This window comes from Rhodamnia argentea, chromosome 2 (assembly GCF_020921035.1).
Source record: "Rhodamnia argentea isolate NSW1041297 chromosome 2, ASM2092103v1, whole genome shotgun sequence".
Lineage (NCBI taxonomy): Eukaryota > Viridiplantae > Streptophyta > Magnoliopsida > Myrtales > Myrtaceae > Rhodamnia > Rhodamnia argentea.
In genome coordinates, this window is record NC_063151.1 from 20,725,120 (window position 1) to 20,741,045 (window position 15,926).

General features: G+C 39.5%; 1 protein-coding gene across 2 annotated transcripts; it reads right to left on the reverse strand.

Annotated features, from left to right (window-relative positions):
- Positions 1-15: 15 nt before the first annotated feature.
- On the reverse strand, positions 16-11,689 carry LOC115739635 (argininosuccinate lyase, chloroplastic-like). Of its 2 annotated transcripts, XR_007197551.1 has the most exons (11): positions 11,268-11,689; positions 10,215-10,595; positions 9,744-9,892; positions 8,411-8,702; positions 7,819-7,983; positions 7,065-7,445; positions 6,591-6,739; positions 5,844-6,135; positions 5,247-5,411; positions 4,330-4,860; positions 16-105 (listed from the first exon to the last, which is right to left on the reverse strand). XR_007197551.1 is itself a non-coding variant. In XM_030672844.2 (10 exons), the coding sequence occupies exons 1-10, from the start codon at positions 11,610-11,612 to the stop codon at positions 4,606-4,608; spliced, it is 2,574 nt and encodes an 857-aa protein (XP_030528704.1). In that variant the 5' UTR covers positions 11,613-11,689; the 3' UTR covers positions 4,266-4,605. The 2 variants fall into 2 exon arrangements, 1 of the variants encoding a protein (XP_030528704.1); XM_030672844.2 differs by lacking the exon at positions 16-105 and having other exon boundaries at positions 4,266-4,860.
- Between the last annotated feature and the right edge of the window lie 4,237 nt (positions 11,690-15,926).

A 15,926-nucleotide genomic window follows, 5' to 3' on the forward strand; every position in this document is an offset into this window, starting at 1 on the left:
TTTCCTTGAATTCTGTCCCTTCTCTTCTGTCCGAGTGCTGACGCGACCTTTCGCCCGTCGAGCGCGTACCGGGCAGCGCCACGTTGGTGATGGACGCGTGGCAACCTGCAAACATAGATCGACAATACTGGCGAGGGGGAGGAATTAGTAGAACCCCGGAATGGATTAATCGAGTCCACCAAATCAATGATCATATGAATGTATTCATGTGATCTATGATGGGTCGCATAGATGACGAATTAAAAGCCTTGAGAAGTGTCTGAGCAACGGTCTCAAAAACTTTCAATTGTTATCAATGTTCTTCTTATCATATCGTAGGTGGCCCTTCTGTTCGTGAAAATGGTAAGGCAGGATTCCGATCCTCACCCAATTCGTGAGAAGGGTATGCCTTCTCAATCTCTAACTTGGGTGGCCGGCCAATCCACACTAGATATCTCGAAAGAGTAAAATAAGATCGCCTAGTGATGGCCACCGTTAACAAACTAGATAAAGGTCGCTTGTGTCGGGTGATAATTCAATCACACTTCTCTCTCTCTCGAGAAAGGATTTAAGCTTCTTTTTCTTTTCGTTTTTTTACGTCGCGTGAGCCAATCGGTACGGCCATCGATGACGACATGGTCAATACTAACAACTTTATTCATTTTCTTTATGGAAAGAACCATAATTCGATGTGCAGTCTAATTAAAATTGGAGGGCTAGATTGAACATGGCTAGATGGTTCCTTTGTCCTCTTCGTATTTGTTATTTTTCCTCTTTGGTGACTTTTTCCTAATTGAGAAATGATTGGCTGCAGCGTTTGGCAATATGGAGGAAGAGTAAGTATTCCATGATCACAGTCAAAAGGCACGGAGAGAGACAGACAGACAGATGTCGCTCCTGTGGTTGTAGCTGATCTCCAGTATTTGCTGCCAATTAATGGAAAGTGCGGCTGCGTGAATAGGGTGTGCGAGGAAGAAGAATGTTAAGTTAGTGAGAGTTTTCGGAAATTGATTATGTGGTTAAATGCTTCTTTTAGATGTATCAAATTATGTGTTTAAATCAAACCGAGCGTCTCCTATTCATATTAATTCCGGGCGCTATAATCACCAATGTACTCCGGTACGAGGTGCTTTACTTGTATACGTGCTTTGGTTGTAGCACGAGGAACAAAGTCGAGAACACTACACATAGGCGAAAGCAGCTGCTGAATCGGAAGCTAATTTCAAACTATGGCATTGCAGACTTGGACACATAAATGAAAAGGGAAGGGTTAATACTACCGAAAACTTCAAACTGGTATATGTGTGACAAGTTTATCCCAAACTATTTTTTCGACCATCAAAATCCAAACTGGTACATCTATGACAAATTTACCCCAAATTAATTATTTTGACCACCAAAAACCCCAAACTTGTATACATATGATAAATTTACCATACATTAATATTCATCAAATTGTATTAATACCACTATAAATCCCAAATTGATGCACATGTGACAAATAGAGGTTAAAAGCCCCAAACATGTATATCCGGCAATTGCCACGAGTCATCCAACTCAACAAGTTGACGATAAAATTTTATGGAAACTAACGGACGGTAAATTTGTCACGGGTGTACCAATTTGGGGTAAATTCGTCAAAGGTATACCAATTTAGGATTTTTTATGGTAAAAAAAATAGTTTATGGTAGATTTGTCACGGATGTGCCGGTTTGGGATTTTTAGTGATATTAACCCAAAAAGAAATGAATGTGTTAGCATTTAAGAGAAAATTGCTTGATCAAAAGTCTCTATATGTTGATCTATATGAAGATTGCGCTCTAGACAAGCTGAAACGTGTTAGTTTTTCGAATATTGGGAGAGACCCAAAAAAAAAAAGAAAATTTAAAGTTGGTGCAAACAAATGTGTGGGGGCCAGCCCCTTCGCATTCCCTCGAAAGCTCACGTTACTATGTCACATCTATTGACTACTCTTCATTTTTTGAAAAATTAATCCGATGCGTTTGCTACTTTTAAGAGATTGGAAAATGAGCCTAGTCTGAAGATTAAATGTCTAAGGTCCAATAATGATATTGACTATGAGAGTAAGGAGTTCAAGTTTTTTTTTTTATTTTATAGAAAATGAAATAAAGATGGAAAAAATCGTTCCCAATAGACCACGATAAAATGGGATTGCTGAGAGGATGAATAGGACTTCGAATGAGCATGCAAAAAGCATGAGGATGCATGCAGATTACCCTAGACATTCTGGGCAGATGCAATTAGACACATCAGCATATCTAATCATTAGAGTACCTTCGGTTCTAATTCAATTTGTGCTGATCATACATGCGAGAGAGAGAGAGAGAGAGAGAGAGAGAGAGAGAGAGATTGAATTCGTTAATCGCTTCGATTTTGCAGAGGATGCAATGAATATCAACCCCTTTTCGTCTGCTTTGAGGCGTCTCAGTTGCAAAAGTTGCTTCCGACATTTTAGCTTGTTTTCTTTCATGGCGGTTCTAGCTTTGATCTTCATCAAAGCGTCCATCCTCTACCTAAGTAAGTCTTGAACCATGCTTTAATTGCAGAGGTCCTTCAATATTGTTTCCTCCCCATGTTGTGCTTGCAATACGATGGCTGAAAACTTCTTGCCCAATTTATTCACGCAACTTTCACCCATACGTACGGAGTTTTCTTTCTCTTTTTTTGGCCAGTGTCAGGAGTGTGAGGAAACCATGGTTCAACCTGAAGGAAACTTCAATGAACAAGTGAATGATGGTTGTCACTCAGGAGAGTGGAGTCCCTGGCATGCCATTACAAAGTATTCTAGCTCCGGTATTTTCACTCATAACTATGAATTTCAATTGCTAGACTTATTAATCATCTTAATGGTGATAAAATATCGGACAGGGAAAAGTGTCAAAAAAGTAATAAACCTATTGTATTGTTGCCAATTTAGGCATAAATCTTTTGTTGGTATCAATTCAGTCCTAAATATTTTGCATTTGTGTCAATTGAGTCGATCCGGCCAATTTTGACCGGATATTACCGATGTGGACCGATTGTCCTATGTAGCACATTAGCCTGACGTGGATAATTTTTAATATTTTTTTTTTGTTTCTGGCTTCTACGCCAAGGGCCCCGCTAGCCAAGGAAAAAAAATCCTAAATTCTTTTATAAAATTATTAAAAAAAGGCTAAAAAAATTTAAAAATTAAGATAATATTAAAATGTGCCACGTCGGCGCCAACCGTACCACATAGAACAACCGACGTTCATGTTAGCGATTTTCAGTCAAAATTGATCAGATTGACTAAATTGACATAAATACAAAAGGTTTTGGATTAAATTGATATCAATACAAAAGGTTTAGCACCGAATTGGCGCCAATAAAATGTTTAGGATTAAATTGGCACCAATGCAATGAATTTATGAATTTTTTGACACTTTTCCTAATATAAGACGGATGGTCTGAATATGAATATCAATTGGAGATGTAAGTCCATTATTTCTTTTTCCTGGTCATAGAAATTCCAGCAAAAGAGCTTAAACTCTCTCTCTCTCTCTCTCTCTCTGGTCTTTTTTCTTGGTGAAATTGGCTTGTCATTTTATTGGTTTTTCAAACTCAGGTATTTAGGGATTTCCGAGAGAGAATAGTGCCAAAAACTGCTCTATCATGTTTCTGAGATCCTAGATTAGTTTACATTAGCTGAAAGTTTTGATCATTGCAAAGGTATGTAGCTCAATTTGCACCTTTTTTGTGGTATGGCTTGAAACTCCACATGCACTCCCATCATGACTATCATAATCGGATAAGCTATGACAGACCCCATGATGCGATCATGCATTCTGTCGCAGCCCTAGAGAAAATTTCACTATCATTTTAGCAGACATATAGCTTCATAACGTTGTAATGAGTTGCCTTTTAAATTCGACTTAGCTCGGATTTTATATACTTAATCATGTTTTCTCTTATATATGTAGATTCGTCCAGATAAATTGTGATTTCGTCTCTGCCCAAGATTTTGGAAAGCAACTTCAAGTTCAACACATAGCAAATAAACACCATTGCTCACATCTATTTATTCCACTTCCAAGGGCGCGTTGCTTTAAGGGAAAGTGTTTTCCAAAATTAATATTTTGCACTTTCACCTGTTTGCTTTGTTGATTCTAATCAATTGAAAACACTTTCCGATCAACAGAGTATTCATGCATAAACTTAGGAAAGCTAATCTCTAAATCTAAAGAGGTAAAAACACTATCTAAAATTGCCTTAAAAACGAATTTATGAAATTGAAATCATTTTTCGAATGAGATCCAAACACCGAAAAACATTTTCGGTCGCTTATCACCAAACATAAAAAAAACTAACCATTTTACTGAAAATCCTTTATCATGGAGTTTTCCCTTCCCCCAGCCAAACGGACCTTGTTGTCAACTTGCTCAAATGTGATATCAAAACGATCCCTCACCCTCGATCTGCCCACTATGCGCTATCAAAACGATCTTATCCCCATTTCCCAGGCACTATGAGATATCACAAAAATCCATCACCCTCCCTACCCACTATGAGATTTCAAATAAACACCATTGCTCGAAAACTGCTTCATCAATAGAAATTGATTGGCCATCATTGAATTAGTTCGGATCAGATTCTTTTGATATTGAGCTTCCTAACCCAGTAGTCCATCTGACTTGCGACAAACGCCGATCCTGTCGATCCATATGAACAGAAATTCTTGACGGCATTCTCAACACCGAGGTACTCATACACATCCTTATCAAACACCGGGCTGATACTATGTAGTTCATCCAAACTGACATCCTGAAGCTGGCAGTTCCTTGAGACACAAAATGCTACTGATCTCCCCACAATATCGTGAGAGGTTCGGAAAGGGATGCCCTGGGAAACAAGAATCAAAATTCAGACGCATTCCAAGATATGACAGATTAACTCCGCCACATGAAAACTATTGCGGAATAGCACCGAAGTCCTCTAAAGTTTGTAAATCACAGTCTTCTTTGGGATAAGCAGAGCCAGCTAAACATCAGTTTGCTAATAAGAAAGCTCAAAAGCAAAATGAACAAAGAGAGTACAAGTGCGCCAGATTGATGCAAGAGATGCTTCTCACTTCTTTGGCATATAAGTTAACAAAGGGAATTGAGAACACTGCCCAAGTTTTGAGTCCATGGCACCAGATAACTATTTGCGCTAAGTATAACTAAGCTATCAGAACTAAAAGAGAGGAAAAAGAAAGAAACGGTAGTGAGACGTCATGCATGACTTACCTTTTTAACAAGGTAATCAGCAAGTGTTGTGGCATCAAGGTGGCCAGCTGGCAAAGTCTTGCATATTCGCTCCTTATTGAAGCTAATATTATGAGCGAATTCTGCCGAGACATCAAGCATCCCCACAATTGTATTTAGGCTATCAGATAGTGGATCCTTGTCCTCCTGTCTCATTAAAGAAAATAACAGGATGAGAATGGAGAGGAAGGATGGAAGAGGATAATGTTCTTCAGCATATAGACACTAGTCGGAGCTTATCAAACTAGATAACCAATCTCCTACTACAAATTGTCTATTTACTACTACATGATTCTCCAAGAGAATATGCTTTTAGTCCTTCCAGTCTTCGAGCTATAAATTGATATTTAAACCCCTCAAGCATTGTTCTATCAACGAACATATCACAATGACAGCAGCATTTAATAGTTTTTTTAAGATCAAACTTAATATCCACCTATAAACTATCAAGAGCCTTTTGATATCTTCCTGGATGCAATGAACGATTTTCAATGGGCCGGGGAATGTTTTCTCTAGCTGCAAATGCCAGTTACAGGCATATAAAATCATCAATAAATGAAATTAGCAAATGTAATCTACCTGTCGACCACGATTATAAGACGGAAGAAGGCCCTTCCACGAGTTCAGGAGGGTAACAAGGTTTCCAATGACTCTGGCCGACTTTCCGCGGACAAGTTCCATTGGATCAGGATTTTTCTTTTGAGGCATTATACTACTTCCCGTGGAAACAGAGTCACTTGGTGTAATAAAGCCAAACTCCTCTGATGCCCACAAAACCCACTCTTCACCAAGCCGTGAAAGATGCACAGCTATTATAGAATTAGCTGACAAAAACTCCACAGCAAAATCTCTGTCCAACGCTGCATCAATACTGGTTAAAACATCAAGCATCAACAATCTCTTCCCACAGCCACTTGTAGAGAAATGAAAAGGTAGATATGTAAAACAGACGCATAACAGAATTTAAAAATGTACTTCATTAACAGTGTAAAAGCGCAAGAGAAACAATTATCCTCTTCTCTTGAAGGTCTCATGAGAAGATGACCATGGAAATCCACAAGATTTCACAAACAAAACAGACACCAAAAAGTCAATTCGAAGATGATAAAGAGCATCAATTGTACGTCACCTTTTCATTCATTTTGATGTAAAAGGAGGACCTTGAAACTTGTACCAATCAACACTAGATGCATGGCTGACCGATTCACTTAATCAGAAGACATCTGGCACAACATTTTTCAAGGCCAAAGACAAAAGAATTGTGCATCTCCAAACAGAAAGCAAGTTGCTAGAGCATCTAACTCTGCATAAATGATTCAGTCATACCTATTACGCACGGGAGCTGAGAACCCTAGCTCCTCAGCAATCATAAATCTATCTATTGGAAGGCCAGTTCTGGCCAAAGAACATGCCCCAAGAGCGCAGAAGCTGAGCCTGGCTTTGCAGTCTACTAAACGACCAATATCACGCTCAAGCTACAAGACAAAACAGCGTAAGGTTAATCTTTATAGCGACTGAATAAAACTAGCTTTAAAGTGCTGAACTGGATATTGGTGTTCTGACAAATGAAAAGTCAACATTTACCATGCACGTGCATCATTAAACACCTTATTACATCACATAAATCACAACATATTTAGGAAATACAAGGCTTCAATACTATGCCAAATAATGCCACTCTAAGAGACCTGCTTCTATGAAAAAATAGGAACAACAACAAAACTAAATGGCATCCCCATTTAATTAAAGCAAAGCATGCCAGCTTAAGATAGACTTGTTAATTACATCAACTATGACTACCTGCTCAACATATGCTAAGAGGTGATGTTGCAACAAGACCGGTTGGGCCCTCTGCATATGTGTATATCCCGGAATAATTACACCCTTGTTCTTCAAAGCCAAGGTCACCAAAGCCACCTGAACATCTATGATAAATGGAACAATCCTATCAATAGCATCATGACACCACAGGCGAAAATCAGTCTGAACTTGATCATTCTGGATTCGAGCTGTATGGAGCTTCTTTGCCGGCTCGCCAATCACATCAGTTAGTGCTGCTTTAATGTTCACGTGCGCATCTTCTCTATCAACCATCCACTCAAACTCTCCACTTTCAATCAGTCTCTCAATCTCACTCAGTCCTTCCAAGATTTTATCTCTGTCCGTGTTATCCATCAGTTCCTACAAGAAAACTGACATAAGAACTAAGCGCAGACCCCATTAGGCCTTGCCCGATTCATCGTTGAGCGTGGCTTTATCTTTTAGAGAATATCATAAGAACATGATCATTGCCTTTGGGCAATTACTGTTTGATACTTTCACATTTGCAAAGCATCATGTGTTTTCATTTCAGTATTGGAAAAAGTGCATAGAAAGTCCTAATCCTTTCAATTAGTTCACTTAAGTCCTAAACTTTACCTTTAGAATGCAATTAGGTCCTCAAATTTATGTTGAAAAGGTGCAATTTAAGGAGGACATGTATGCAATTTTTAAGTGTAATGTAGGTAATTTAAGTAGTGTTAATTGAAAGGACTTGATTGCATGCATGACTTACCTTCTTAACGAGATAATCGGCAAGTGTTGTGGCATCAAGGTGGCCAGCCGGCAAAGCCTTGTATATACGCTCCTTGTTGAAGCTAATATTATGAGCGAATTCTATTGACACTTCAAGCATCCGCATAATTATCTTTATACTATCAAATACAGGTTCCTTGTCCTCCTGTCTCATTAAAGAAAATAACAGGGTCAGAATGGAGAAAGGATGGAAGAGAATAATGTTCTTCAGCATATAGTCACTAGTCAGGGCATATCAAACTAGATAACCAATCTCCTGCTACAAATGGTCTATTTTCTACTTCATGATTGTCCAAGAGAATATCCTTCAAGTCCTTCCAATCTTCCAGCTATAAACTGATATTCAGACCCCTCAAGCATTTTTCTATCGACGAACATATCACAATCACAGCAGCATTTAATAGTTTCTAAGATCAAACTTAATATCCATCTATAAACTATCAGGAGCCTCTTGATATCTTCATGGATGTAATAAACGATTTTCAATGGGCCGGGATGTTTTCTTCAAGCGTGAATGCCGGTTAAAGGCATATAAAATCATCAATAAACTAAAATTAGCAAATGTAATCTACCTGCAGATCACGATTGTAAGACGGAGGAAGGCCCTTACACAAGGTTAGGAGGGTAACGAGGTCTCCAATGACTTTGGCTGACTTTCCGAGGACAAGTTCCATTGGATCAGGATTTTTGTTTTGAGGCATTATACTACTTCCGGTGGAAACAAAGTCACTTATTGTGATAAAGCCATACTCCTCTGATGCCCACAAAACCCACTCTTCACCAAGCCGTGAAAGATGCGCAGCAATTGTAGAATTGACTGACAAGAACTCCATCACAAAATCTCTGTCCGACACTGCATCAATACTGATTAAAACATTAAGTATCAACAATCTCTTCCCAGAGCCACTTGCTGAGAAATTAAAAGGTAGACATGCAAAACAAACGTACAACAGGATTAGAAATGTACTTCATCCTAACAGTGTAAAAGAGCAAGCTAAGTAGCACCGATACCGACACGCGAACAAAAAATAGAGAATTCCAACATATTAGAACACGTTGTATATTGAATGTATATTTTTCATTTATATGTAATGAATTATCATGTATATATAAAAATATCAACAATGAGTTTTTTCTCCTCCTTCTTCTTCGGATTCCCGATTAGGTTCTTTTGGGCTGACTAGGTATAGTAATTTTGGGGTGGTTGGATATATGACTTAAGTATATATATTTTTAATGCCTCTAATTTTTTGAGAATATTTAAAATTGACTCAGTAAGTGTTGGAATGGCGTGTCGAAATGCTGGACTCGCGTGTCACGGGCGTGTCCCGAGCGCCGACCACGTGTCGGATGTCCGGCACCTGTTGACCGCATGTCGGAGGATATCGGATGCATGTTGGTATATGACTCACGTCCGACACAACACGGAAGCCCTAGGAGAAAGTCTATGCTTCCTAGAGCGCAAGAGAAACAATGATCCTCTCGTCTTGATTGTCTAGCTACTAAAGGATCCCATGAGAAGATCACCATGGACATCCTCAAGATTTGACAAACCAAAACAGGCACCAAAATGTCAGTTCAAAGGAGATAAAGAGCATGTAAACCTTCTTGCTTCAGGAAATTGTCTGGGTAGAGTTGAGTATCAATTGACTGTCACTTTGTTATTCATTTTCATGTAGAAGGACCTCGAAACTTGTACCAACTAACACTAGATGCATGGAAGACTGATTCACGTAAAAAGAAGACATCTTGCACAACATTTTCAAGGGCAGCGAGAGATATTAACTAACACAATACAGCACAATAGGAATAACCAAGTTCATATTTGCACCAAAAATTTGTGTATCTCCAAACAGAAAGCACATTGCTAGAGCATCTAACTCTGCATAAATGATTGAGCCACACCTATTACGCATGGGAGCTGAGAACCCTAGCTCCTCAGCAGTCATAAATCTGTCAATTGGAAGGCCAGTTCCGGCCAAAGCGCATGCCCCAAGAGGGCAGAAGTTCAGCCTGGCTCTGCAGTCTACTAAACGACGAACATCATGCTCAAGCTACAAGACAAAACAGTGTAAGGTTAATCTTTATAGCAACTGAATAAAACTAGATTTAAAGGGCCGAAATGGATGTTGTCATTCTGACAATGAAGAACCCACATTTACCATACATGTGCATGATTAAACACCTTCTTACATGACAAATCATGACATGTTCAGGAAATATGTGGCTTCAGTACTATGCCCAATAAATGCCATTCTAAGAGAACTGCTTCTATGAAAGAAAAGAACAAAAACAGAACTAAATGGCATCTGTTTAGAATTAAAGCATAGCCTGTCAGATTAAGATAGACTTGTTAATTACATAAACTATGACTACCTGCTCAACATATTCTAAGAGGTGATGTCGCAACAAAACTGGTTGGGCCCTCTTCATATGTGTGTTTCCCAAAATAATTACACCCTCATTCTTCAAAGCCAAGGTCACCAAAGCCACCTGAAGATGTATGATACATGGAATGATCATATCAATAGCATCGCGACACCACAGGCGAAAATCCGTCTGAACTTGATCATTCCGGCTTCGAGCTGTATGAAGCTTCTTTGCCGGCTCGCCAATCATATCCGTTAGTGCTGCTTCAATGTTCATGTGCACATCTTCTCTATCAACCCTCCACTTAAACTCTCCACTTTCAATCAGTCTCTCAATCTCACTCAGTCCTTCCAAAATTTTATCTCTGTCAGAGTTATCCATTAGTCCCTGCAAGAAAACTGATATAAGAACTAAGTGCCAACCCCACTAGACCTTGCCCCCCGAATCATGGTTGAGCTTGGTGAACATGACAATTGCCTTTGCACTCTTTGATGCAAGTTATCATGTATTTTCATTTTAGTATCGGGAAAAGTGCATATGAAGTCGTAAAACCTTCCAATCGGTGATAGATTTTAAGTGAACTGTACTTGATTGCATTTTCATAAAACGTTTATGATATAATTAAACCAATTGAAAAGTTTAGTATTTGGTTACGCTCGGTCAGTTATGATAAGAAAGATACAGAGCATTACCAGTACTTGACCCAAAAAAGGCTGGAATGTGATTGTTTATAGGTCTCGAGAATATTCAATATGCCATCGCAAAAAAAAAAAAAAAAAAAAAAAATTGTCAATATGGGTTGCCCAAACACATTCTGTAATGAGTCTGCTTTCTCATCTCTTTGCTTGCAACATGACCATGAGCTACTCTATCTGTGTTTATCATCATATTATTCCAGTCAGTAGACAACTCCCACAAAATACATTCAGCTCCGCCCCCCGCAACCCATTCATCTCCTTCCACAAAATCACTCAACAAAAAATAATCAACCCATCCTTCAACCCAGCCACCGAAGGGGACAACAAAGCGCAATATCGTATCAAAAGAAAGAACGATCACCTGTTTGGCCAACATATTGGCATGAGCCTTGCTTCCCATGATGTCATGCCTATACAGCTCCTTATCGAACGAGATGGACTCGGTAAACCTCTCGACCGTCTCCGAGACGCCCTCCTCGAACCGGCCTCCCCACAGCTTCGCCTCCTTGGAGTCAGGGCCTTGAGCGGCGGCGCTCATGGCGATGGCGTTCCGGGACGCGCACAACGTGGCGGGGAGCCTGGCCTTCCTCGAAAGAGCCGAGAGGGGCAACTTATTCAGCTTCGGATGCGACTCGATTGGGCCCTGTGAGGAGCGCGGGGACTTGGCGAAGAGTGGAATGGCGCGAGGAGCGGCGGTCGACTCCATAAGAGCTCGAAGACGTGAGGGTTTTGTCAGGCGAGCTTCATTTTAAGGTGTGAGGGTTTTGTCGGGCAACCAGTGTCGGGCAACCGTGCGGCCAAGCCCCCCGTTCATGCCTAAACCCCTCCGGCTCCGGTTACAATAGTTGGATTTCCATTTGATTTAACGGTGGAGATTTAATCATAATCAACATCTTATAATACAGATCTTATATTAGCCTTACAAATATCTATGCCCCAGTATATTTAAATATTTTTCTTATAAATATCTATGCATTATTTTCGCAAGTATCCAGACATGTACATTTTCTATGTTGTTCTTGAAAATATCTAAAATTATCGACCTCTAGAAGTTTCAAAGCTTTGATTTGGGCTCGGGCTTAGAATTTTGTTGGTCCGTAACATTCTCTCTCATCTAATCTGGCGATGCCCTTGTCGCATCTTCAGCATGAAAAGCATTAATCTGCTTTTTGAATTGCCAAACAGCTTTCGTGGGTAGAGGCGGCCGGTTCCGGTTCGAGAACCGGCGGTTCCCGTTCCACGAAAAGGTGGAACCGGAACCGGCCGTTGAAAATTCCGGTTCCGGTTCCAGGTCGATTCCGATTCGGAACCGGGGGTTCCGGGCCGGTTCCGGTTCCGGTTCGGAACCAGCGGTTCTAGGTCGGTTCCCGGGCCGATTAATTCCGGTTCCTTTTTTAATTTTAATTTTTAAAATAATAAATAATAAAATAAACATAATAAATTATAAATTATAAAAAATAATCAAATTGTACATTGTAATAAAATGTGGGGAAAAAAAAGAGAGAGGAGGAATGGGCTTGAGCTTAATGAATTATCATTAAGCGCCTACATATCTTCTTGGGATAGAAGAATCAAAGCCCATGTAGTTCTTTTACCTTTGATAACCCCAACTTACCTCATCGTCAATCGTCGCTATCCATTGTGGTACCCGTGGCGGTGGTATCTCCAATATTATCGCTAAAAAATTCGTGTTCTCGATCTAACTCTTGGTGTCGAAATCTCGCCTTCGTCCAATCGTCAACACAAGCTTGAGCTTCCACAAACTCCGGGTTTAATCTTGAACGGCGAGAGTCCAAAACTAATCCTCCAACGCTAAATGCTTGTTCAACTGCAACCGTTGAATAATGGGTTGCTAATATCCGACGAGCGATGAGGGCGAGAATTGGGTAATCGATTTGGTGACTCTTCCACCACTTTAGGATTTCAAAATCTGTACTATGTTCTGCATCACAAAACTCAAATTGAGTGGTTAAATATTTTTCTAATTCAGAAATACTACATGTTGCCCATTTTTGTTTTTTTTTACCTACTCTTGAGCATAATATACCCTCTACTAAGTGAACTACCACCTTCGCTACGTGAGGCAGTAGATTGTAAAGATCCAGAATCACTTAAATCATAACTACTACAAAATTCTCCATATAATACTACTATAGATTCTTTAACATCTCCTAGTATATTTGAAATATCTATTGAATCTTCTAAATGTAAACAATCATGATAATACACATTCAAATAATCTAGTAAACCGTCTAATTTAATACGTGGATCAAAAACAATACCAACTAAATAGACAAGAGGAATTTGCAAATAATAATGCAACCATTTTTCTCTCATTACTAAAATAGTTTGAGCTAATTCAGTAACATTTTCATATTCACTAAAAACGCTACCAATATTAACACACTCTATTAAAAATAAATGCGTAGTAGGATAATAAATACCAGATAAAGTGTTAATAGCATCATTAAACATTTTCAAAAAATCTAAATTTTTTTTGCAAACGTCCCAATGTTGAGGAAGTAAAGTAATTTCGGGAATATTTTGTGAAATAAACATACATAATAAATCTTTATAATCAAAAGTTTGCCGAAGCAACTCGTACGTAGAATTCCAACGAGTCGGAATATCTTTTGGAAATCTTCTTGCCTTTCTCCCATTTTGTTTACAAAATTTTCCCCATAATTTCATAAAATGGGGACGACTCCATAAAAATTTAATTGCACCCTTTATTGGAGCGAGAGAAGTGTCAAGAGTTCGTAAACCATCTTGTACACGTAAATTTAAAACATGACAAGCACATCTAATGTGAAAAAATTGTCCGCCAAAAGTGTGTTTGCAAATATTTTCCAATTCGAGAATAGAATCGGTATTTGCGGCGGCATTATCAAAACCAATTGAAAATACTTTATTTAGCAAATTATATTCTTCTAAAACTTGTCTAATTATTCTATAAATATTATGAGCGGAATGTCTTTCATCAAAACCTCGGAATGCAATAAGTCTTTTTTGAATAGTCCAATCGTCACATATCCAATGACACGTGACACCCATATAAGAATGAATTTGCTAAGGATCACTCCAAATATCGCTACCTATATGCACACGTCCATTGAATTCCGCAAAAAATTTTGCTAAAGATTTTTTTCCTTTTTTATAAAGATGAAAAACTTCGCGTTTAAGAGTATTTTTGGAATAGTTGGCGCTTGCGGAACCAACGCAGTATTTATCAAATATTTCATATTAAAATTTTCACCAGTATTAAACGGAGCATGATCAAGGGCAACATATTCAGCTAATGTTTGTTTATAAAGTGCATAAGTGTAACGGAATATAGGATGAGGATTAGAAGTGGCGTACCCGGAAATTTGTTGTTGCGTATTGTCGATCCCCGCTTGCGTTGGATGTTTTTTCGTCAAATACCAACGGAATGTTCTGTAGCCGTCTCCTTTCGTAAATTTATATGTTTGCGAACAATATTTACATTTTACATTATACTTACCTTCGCCTTCATCACGTACCTTGTCGAAATGTAGCCATAAGTCGGATGTATTATCTCGGCCCTTCCGTTCCGGCTCATTTGTCGTTGACGTTTCTTCGACACCGGTGGGAGAATGAAGAATTTTTTGTGTTGGAATGTGCTCGACGTTCGGAATTAGGACATAGTTGATATTATCGTCGTTGTCTTCCCAACATGTACACTCACGAGGATCATATTCGGGAATGAGATACTCGGAATCTCCCATAGCCATCTTGCCCTTGTCGGCATTTTCGCTTCCACTTGTCATTTTTGAGAGAATTGATCAAAAATTCAATTGAGAGAATTGAATCGGGATTGAGAGAATTGAGAGAATTTGAGCGATTTGAGAGGATTTGAGAAAATTTGAGAAAATTTGAGAGAATTGTTCGGAGGATTTGTGAGAAAAATGAAAGGGAGAGGATAGGTATTTATAGGTAAAAAATAAAAATAATTCAATTTTTTTTTAATTAATGACAACGGCCAATTTGGCCATTGGGTTTGGGGGGGTGGGGGGTGTGGGGGGTGGGATGGGGGGGAGGGGAGGGGCGGGCCTGGCGTGGGGCAAAGAGCCGTTGGGCTCTTTGCCCCACTGCCATATATATATTTCCGGGCCGGTTCGGAAACTTATGGAACCGTGGGCCTGGTTAACGGGCCGGTTCCGGGCCCACGGTTCCAAATGGCCACCTCTATTCGCGAGTTCCCCATTTGCTTCACTTTTTGGTACCCATTTTCATCGGATCAAATACTCTCGTTTCAGCGCACAATACAATTTTCGTATGGCTCGATCCGCCACGATAAAATCAACATTTCGATCATACAAGGTTTTTGCCTCAAGAGGTGAACGTTACAACTCTTTCCAGTCAAGATCATCCACATCTACATAAAATTATATAAGCACACTTACATGGAACACTAAATGTACCTTTAACTTTGACGGGAGCTCCAACTTTTATGCCACCTTCACAACTGGTTACAACACTTAAAGCGGGCTATCATAGCGGCAGATTAACTCTTTGTGCACATTCGGATACCGAAGAACCAAGTGTAACTTGGCCAACACTAGGTCCCCAACTTTGTATTCCACACGTCATCGCTTCCTGTCGGCCATGCACTTCGTGGCCTCATGTTGACAATTCTGTCCCAAGTCTGCTTATTTACGCCACTCCTTAGCGAACTTATAAGCATATGGGCTGGCTACTCCATCGATATTTTGTTGCAATCGTACTCATAGTGAGTGGTTGTTGCTCCATCACGATCTCAAAAGACTTTGGCTCGTAGACTCACTCCATTGCTGGTTATAAGAGAAGTGGGCTACATCGATCAGCTTCGCCCAATCCATCTGTGTTGCCCTCACATAATGCCAGAGGTACAACTCTAAGAGTGTATTCACCCTATCCGTCTGGACATCGTTTTGGGAATGTAGAAGAGTGGAGAAGTTGAGGTCCGACCTTAGCAGCTTGAAGAGCTCAATCCGAAATCTCCTAATGAAACGAGGATCTC

What these genes read in the sequence shown, in the direction of transcription:
- LOC115739635 (XM_030672844.2), bottom strand. Translation starts at nt 11,612, where the DNA reads ATGGAGTCGACCGCCGCTCCTCGCGCCATTCCACTCTTCGCCAAGTCC. An exon ending in TCTTAGAATATGTTGAGCAG is followed by an intron (nt 9,893 to 10,214) that starts GTAGTCATAGTT and finishes TTTGTCTTGTAG; the next exon opens with CTTGAGCATGATGTTCGTCG. An exon ending in TCAGCTCCCGTGCGTAATAG is followed by an intron (nt 6,136 to 6,590) that starts GTATGACTGAAT and finishes TGTTTTAACCAG; the next exon opens with TATTGATGCAGCGTTGGACA.